The sequence below is a fragment of the Sinocyclocheilus anshuiensis genome, unplaced genomic scaffold, assembly GCF_001515605.1.
Source record: "Sinocyclocheilus anshuiensis isolate Anshui unplaced genomic scaffold, SAMN03320099.WGS_v1.1 scaffold976, whole genome shotgun sequence".
In the NCBI taxonomy this organism is placed as follows: domain Eukaryota; kingdom Metazoa; phylum Chordata; class Actinopteri; order Cypriniformes; family Cyprinidae; genus Sinocyclocheilus; species Sinocyclocheilus anshuiensis.
The window spans coordinates 1563597-1571653 of NW_015552538.1; the positions used below are offsets into that span (position 1 = coordinate 1563597).

An 8057-nucleotide genomic window follows, 5' to 3' on the forward strand; every position below is an offset into this window, starting at 1 on the left:
GTGACAACACATTGATGTCCTAAGACACGAAACGATCGGTTTGTGCCAGAAACCGAACACTGAACAGTTCATTTTTTACTTCTAATACACCACTATGTCCAACTGTTTTTATACGCGCTCTGGCGTAGGGCGTAGTAGCACCGGAAGTGATCTCTCGCGCGTATACATCACTCATTGTTTGCACAGTGCACAGTCATTGTAGGTACGACGGCTAATCAAAATGGTACTTACTTGCGCTTATCCAGATTGTTCAAACCGACTTAAAACAAAAAAATTACTTTCTCTCGCACGAACTCATTCGGGAGTGGTAACTTTCCACATATTCCCAACTTCTGAGCCTGCTCGCCTGAAGTTATGGTTGATTGCTCTTCGGCTGGATATCAACACACCCATTAATGTAAACTACGCCAGAGCGCGTACACACCTCACGCACCGGATGCCATGCGTGCGCCCAAAGACAGTTGGACATAGTGGTGTATTAGAGGTAAAAAATGATATAAATACTGTTCACTGTATACAATGTATACAGTAGGAAACTGCTGAGAATACAGTAATAATAATGTGAAAACAACAAAATTCACAGTAACATATGCAAATTGTACAGCAGGGAACTGTTGAAAATGCAGTTATATACTGTGAAAACAACAACAGTTATTTTTCAGTGTAATGCCATTAAAACCTTAATGATACCAATCCCATACATGCTTTGTGTAATTATTGATTAAATATGACCTTTTTATTAATACATTTGCTTTTTTCTGCTTATTGCTGCTTACTGCTGATTGTATTTGCATCAGGAAATTTGCATCAATTAGTTTTAATATCTGAAAAGCCATTAAATATTATTTTTGTTATATTTTGTATTTTTGATGTTGGGCTTTCTGTTTTACATTTCTCAATAAAGCTTTTAATTGCCTAATAAACATATTTATTTTACAACAAACATAAATATATTTTAAATATATTTTACTCCACACATGACTGCGATCGAATGAGGCAACTGTTTGTCTACATTGATATACCTGCTTTTTGTGTAATGTGTTGTTTTATTGTTGTTTATCATTTTAAATATAATTTGGCGCTTTTTTTTAAGTATAACAACAAATTACAAGTTTACAGAACAAATTGGCATACAACTTACATTCAAGGACAACAGTTTTAGGAGGGGCTTAGACTTACACAGAATAATAATAATAAACAAAAAACATTAATTCTTTAAACCATCTATATTAATAAATATAGATTAAACACGGGATAAAATAAAACATTATAATAAATTATATTTATCAAATAAATCTAACACGATTCCAGCTTTTTTATTTTGTGTTTTTGAGTATTGTCTCAAATAGTTCTTAAATAGCCTAAAGCTGCCGGTTTCAGAGCAAAACGCAAAACTGACATTTCATTCACTGACGCGCTTCACCCGGCAACCCGTCAAAATAAAAGCTTGCTGATTTTAGGTTTGAAAATAATGAAAATTCATTTTTTTTTAAGTTACTTTTAACACTGTATTTTTAAGTGTACTATAAAATAACTGTATTTTATACTCAATTTATTTTTAAATACAATAACATTATCACACGGATTATTTTGTTTATTATTTTATTAAAATACAAAATAACTAAACGCAATAATACTATTATCACTATTAATAATAATTTTATGTTTATAGATATATTTAATGAGTCACACTATGTGCAGTGTGAGTACAAAACCAAATCAGATGCTCTCATGAGGACCGAGAACCGAGAAACGTACGCGCGGAGGTAAGATGGCGGAAACCTCAGCGGGTGGACGGAAAGGATCGGCGGCGAGGCACAACTGCTCCGCGAATGGATCAGAGAGGTTTGAGTGGGGGGATAGTGAAGGAAGTATGGATGTAGGAAGTGAAGAGGAGAATGGTGGAAATTTAGGGAACCGGTGGAGTGAAGTTAGAAATAGTCGAGGAGAAAAACGGAAGAAAAGGAGTGATGTTGATGAATCTGACGAAAAGAGTGGGGATAGCATTAAGTGCATTGTGAGATTTGGGGAGCAGTTAGGGGTAAGCAAAATTAATCCGTTAAAACTGACAAAGATCATAAATAGGGAAATAGGAAATGTTGGGTTTGCTAAAGTACTCTCTGATGGAAATTTGCTAGTTGGATGTAATAATGAAGAACAGGCAAATAAAGCTCTCAAAGTAAAGGAAATAGGAGGGATTAAAGTTGTCAGCACAAACAGAGTTGGAACTAGAAGTAAAGCTAGGGGTCAAAAAGGGATTGTTTTCGGTGTTCCTCTTAACATAGGCATGGAAGAATTTAAAGGTAATCTAAAGGGAGGAAAAGTAGTGAATGCTTATAGGCTAAAGGCAGTTGTTGAAGGGATTAGGAAGGACACTGAAACAGTAGTGATAGAATTCATAGGGGAGGAAATTCCAAAAAGAGTGATGTTGGGGGTAATGAGTTATATCGTAAGAGAGTTTATACCGGGACCAATGAGATGTTTTAATTGCCAAAGATTTGGGCATGTTGCTACAAGATGTAGAGAACAGTGTAGATGTGCGCGATGCGGGGGAAAGCATGAATATGGCAAGTGTGAGGAGGGAGTAAAACCAAAGTGTTGCAATTGTGGTGAGGGTCACAGTGCAGCCTTTAGAGGATGTGAAGTGTTAAAGATGGAGATGGTGATTCAGAAAAGGAGAGTGGAGGAGAAGTTAACTTATGCTGAGGCAGCAAAACTGGTTAGAGACCAAAATACAAAGCAAAGTGTTCAGACAGGGGATACAGTTAGAGGAAACAAAGACGTTTCAGAAGATTATATGATAGTTGAAAAGAAAAAATTGGTGACATTTATTGCTGGAGTTATTAATAGTACAGCAGGGATTGAATCAAAAACTCAAAAAATACAGGTAGTTGTAATAGCAGCAATACGTCATCTTGGATTGGTGGACTTGACCTGGGAAGAAGTTAGGGATGAACTTCAGATAAGGTCAAGTCAGGATACAAATGGGTAATACATATCTATGAAGGTTTTTCAGTGGAATGCTAGATCCCTGATAGCAAATGGTCAGGAGTTCAAGCATTTTATTGAGGAATGTTATATAAAACCGGATGTAATTTGTGTTCAGGAAACTTGGTTGAAATGTCGTTTGGATTATGTTTTACAGGGATATAATGTAGTACGTCATGATAGGGAAGAAGGGAATGGTGGAGGGTGTGCAACATTTATTAAACAAGGAATACAATATAGGGTGCTGGGAAAAGGGAAAGACCAAGAATATATTTCTGTGGGGTTATGGGGGAGAGGACAGGAAATAGTTATTATAAACTATTATAATCCATGTAAAAACCTGGCTTTAGATAAGTTGAAGGAAGTGCATGGCCAAGATAGTGGTAGAGTAATATGGTGTGGGGATTTAAATGCACACAATACATTATGGGGAGGGAAAAGTATAAATGCTAACGGACAAGTGGTAGAGGATTTAATAGAGGAAAGAGAGCTGGTTTGTTTGAATGATGGCAGGGGGACAAGGATAGATTCTCGAACAGGGATGGAGTCTGTGTTGGATTTGACATTGGTTTCTAATAATTTAGCTAGTAAGTGTAATTGGGAGGTTTGGGAGGAATCTAACATTGGGAGTGATCACTATCCAATATTTACAACTTTGGATATAGAGATGGAGAGATCATCAGCACAAGGAAAAGAAAGATGGGTATTTGAAAAAGCAAACTGGGCTAAATTTGAAGAAATTTGTGAGGAAAGGTTAGAAGTAATTGACTCAAAGCAAGAAATTAACAACTTAAATGATAACATTTGTGCCATACTGATTGAAGCAGCGTCTGAAACAATCCCAAAAAGTAAAGGAAAAATGACAAGGAAAGCGGTCCCATGGTGGACAGATGAGTGTGGTAAAGCTGTGAGAGCTAGAAATAAGGCTTTTAAACTTCTAAAGAGAACGCATAATTATAATAATTTTATATTATACAAGAAAGCTCAAGCAGTGGTAAGACGAACTATAAGGCAAGCTAAAAGAGATATCTGGCAAAGCTTTTGTAGTGAGATTGGGAGAACAACGCCAGTGGGTGACGTGTGGAGTATGATAAAAAGAATGGGAGGCAATAAAAGAGAGTGGGTATATCCAGTATTAGAAACAGAAAGGGAAATTGCGGTAACAGACAAGGACAAAGCAGAAATGTTGGTAAAAACATTTGTACAGATTCATGGGTCAGGAAACTTGAGGAAAGGAAGGAGGAGGAGGGATATAACAAAGAGACAACATCTAGAAGATCTAGGAAATAATGGGGGAATAGAAGATCAGTCAGTTAACCTCCTGTTTACTCTAGATGAACTGAAAAGGGCAATTAGTAATTTAAATAATACACTGTCGTCTCCAGGAAAAGATCAGATCACAAATATAATGTTGAAACATCTTAAAGATGGGGCTATGGGCAAATTTTTAGATTTGTATAATAGAGTATGGGAGGAAGGAAGATTACCAAATGCTTGGAAAGAAGCTATAAAAATTCCAATAAGAAAGCATGGCAAATATCCTTCTAAACCATCTAATTATAGGCCAATAGCTCTTACTTAAAATATGTGTAAATTAATGGAAAGGATGGTTACAGACCGTTTGACATATTTATTGGAAAAGAGAGGAATATTAACTAAATATCAAAGTGGTTTTAGAAAAGGAAGAGGAACAATGGACCCTGTTGTATGTTTGGAAAATGAAATTAGAAAAGCTCAGGTAAATAAAGAATCAGTAATTGCAGTATTTTTCGATGTTGAGAAAGCATATGATATGATGTGGAGGGAGGGACTTTTGATAAAACTGAAAATGATGAATATAGATGGAAGAATTTACAATTGGATTAAAGATTTTATGGCGTACAGAAGTATACAGGTGAGAATTGGAAATGAATTGTCAAACAGATGTGAGATAGAAAATGGAACTCCACAAGGGAGTGTTATAAGTCCATTAATTTTTTCCATAATGATTAATGATGTATTTAATCAAGTACAGCAAGATGTAGGTCGATCTCTTTTCGCTGATGATGGAGCTCTATGGAAAAGGGGAAGGAATATTTTGTATATTAATGGAATGATGCAAGAAGCAATTAGAAAGGTAGAAGAATGGGCATGTGATTGGGGATTTAAATTTTCAGTAGAAAAGACTAAGACTATAATTTTCTCTAGGAAAAGGATTATACCAGAAATAGACTTGAAGATGTACGGGAGGTCCTTAGAGAGAGTTAGAGTTTTTAAATTTTTAGGTATTTATTTTGATTCAAAACTTACATGGGTGGATCATATAAACAAAGTTATTGAAAAATGTCAGAAGGTATTAAACATCATGAGATGTGTAAGTGGAGTGGCATGGGGGGCAAGTTTTTTGTCATTAAAAACTATTTATGTGGCACTGATCAGATCTGTGTTTGATTATGGCAGTGTGGTATATGGTTCGGCTTCAAAAACCCTGTTGGAAAAACTGGATAAAATACAAGCCCAAGCTTTGAGACAGTGTTGTGGAGCTGTAAAAACGACACCCATTCCTTCTTTACAAGTCCTGTTAGGGGAGATTCCACTGGAAATGAGAAGGAAACAATTAATGATCAATTACTGGGCTAACCTCAAGGGTCATAAAGATGATCATCCTACAAAAATGGTTTTAATGAAGTGTTGGGAACAAAATAAGTTGAGTAGAAAAAGTTTTGGATGGAGTAGTGAAGCATATGTAGAAGAAATGGAGGTAAATCGGTTTAAGATGAGCCCAACAGTTGTGATTCCTGAAAATGAACCATGGAATTATATAACTCCCCATATAGATTTACATTTGTTGGAAATTAAAAAAGCAGAAAGAGAAGTAGACATGTCTTCAGCATTCTCTGAACATTTTAGAACACAATATCCTCAATACTTACAAATATTTACAGATGGCTCAAAAGATCCAGAGCGAGAGACAACTGGAGCTGCTTTTTTAGTTCCTGACTGGGCAATGAGTAGTACAAAGCGAACATCCAATCATCTGGCAGTATATACTGTTGAAATGATAGCAATACTCTTGTCCTTGCAGTGGGTAGAGGATTATAAACCTGGAAAGGTTTTAATTTGTTCTGATTCACTCTCAGTTTTAAAAAGTCTAAGGTCTTTTAAATCCAGTCATCAAGATATTCTTTTTAGTATTTTACAGATATATTCAAGATTGGTTCAGAATGATATTTTAATCAGTTTTATTTGGGTTCCATCACACGTAGGTGTAAAGGGAAATGAGGACGTAGATAAGTTAGCAAAACAAGCTTTGCAGAGAGAAGAAATAGAATTACAAGTTCCTCTAAGCAAGTCTGAAATTAAGGTTTTAATCTGGAAAAAGGTTATTGCAGAATGGCAAATAAAGTGGGACAATAACGAAAAGGGTAGATTTTTCTACAATTTAATTAACAAAGTAAGTCAAAAAATAAGACATATTGGTAAAACAAGGAAAGAAGAGGTTGTTTATAATAGAATATTGTTGGGACATTCCAATCTTAATAGTACACTCAAAATATTAGGGAAACATCCAAATGGACTATGTGAACAATGCAAAGTAGAAGAAACAGTAACCCATGTAATTCTTGAATGTAAGGAATATGAGGAAGAAAGAAGTAATATGATAGTTGAAATCAAGAAGAATGGAATTCAGGTGGTACATTTTAAATCTTTAATAAAATGGGCAAGTGAAATAAATAGTAAAGCTTTCTTTCATTTTCTTAAAAGGACGGGATTAATAAGTAGAATGTAACTCTCTGTTCCACACTCCGGAGCAGAAGGTGGCGGTAATGCACCTAATTACGCTGGTTGCCAGCCGCCGTTAAAAGCCAAGAAGAAGAAGAAGAAGCAAAGTGTTCAGACAGGGGATACAGTTAGAGGAAACAAAGACGTTTCAGAAGATTATATGATAGTTGAAAAGAAAAAATTGGTGACATTTATTGCTGGAGTTATTAATAGTACAGCAGGGATTGAATCAAAAACTCAAAAAATACAGGTAGTTGTAATAGCAGCAATACGTCATCTTGGATTGGTGGACTTGACCTGGGAAGAAGTTAGGGATGAACTTCAGATAAGGTCAAGTCAGGATACAAATGGGTAATACATATCTATGAAGGTTTTTCAGTGGAATGCTAGATCCCTGATAGCAAATGGTCAGGAGTTCAAGCATTTTATTGAGGAATGTTATATAAAACCGGATGTAATTTGTGTTCAGGAAACTTGGTTGAAATGTCGTTTGGATTATGTTTTACAGGGATATAATGTAGTACGTCATGATAGGGAAGAAGGGAATGGTGGAGGGTGTGCAACATTTATTAAACAAGGAATACAATATAGGGTGCTGGGAAAAGGGAAAGACCAAGAATATATTTCTGTGGGGTTATGGGGGAGAGGACAGGAAATAGTTATTATAAACTATTATAATCCATGTAAAAACCTGGCTTTAGATAAGTTGAAGGAAGTGCATGGCCAAGATAGTGGTAGAGTAATATGGTGTGGGGATTTAAATGCACACAATACATTATGGGGAGGGAAAAGTATAAATGCTAACGGACAAGTGGTAGAGGATTTAATAGAGGAAAGAGAGCTGGTTTGTTTGAATGATGGCAGGGGGACAAGGATAGATTCTCGAACAGGGATGGAGTCTGTGTTGGATTTGACATTGGTTTCTAATAATTTAGCTAGTAAGTGTAATTGGGAGGTTTGGGAGGAATCTAACATTGGGAGTGATCACTATCCAATATTTACAACTTTGGATATAGAGATGGAGAGATCATCAGCACAAGGAAAAGAAAGATGGGTATTTGAAAAAGCAAACTGGGCTAAATTTGAAGAAATTTGTGAGGAAAGGTTAGAAGTAATTGACTCAAAGCAAGAAATTAACAACTTAAATGATAACATTTGTGCCATACTGATTGAAGCAGCGTCGGAAACAATCCCAAAAAGTAAAGGAAAAATGACAAGGAAAGCGGTCCCATGGTGGACAGATGAGTGTGGTAAAGCTGTGAGAGCTAGAAATAAGGCTTTTAAACTTCTAAAGAGAACGCATAATT

General features: G+C 35.8%; 1 protein-coding gene across 1 annotated transcript; it reads left to right on the forward strand.

Annotated features, from left to right (window-relative positions):
* The first annotated feature begins 1764 nt into the window (after positions 1-1764).
* On the forward strand, positions 1765-6808 carry LOC107663899 (uncharacterized). The gene is made up of 2 exons (XM_016454298.1): positions 1765-2988; positions 6733-6808. Exons 1-2 carry the CDS (start codon positions 1772-1774, stop codon positions 6755-6757), a joined length of 1242 nt encoding a protein of 413 aa, XP_016309784.1. The 5' UTR covers positions 1765-1771; the 3' UTR covers positions 6758-6808.
* Positions 6809-8057: the final 1249 nt, after the last annotated feature.

Bases quoted from the DNA above. Each gene is read 5' to 3' on its own strand.
- LOC107663899 (XM_016454298.1), top strand. From the start codon at position 1,772: ATGGCGGAAACCTCAGCGGGTGGACGGAAAGGATCGGCGGCGAGGCAC. The intron at 2,989-6,732 runs GTAATACATATC...TTTTCTTAAAAG, and splicing joins TCAAGTCAGGATACAAATGG to GACGGGATTAATAAGTAGAA.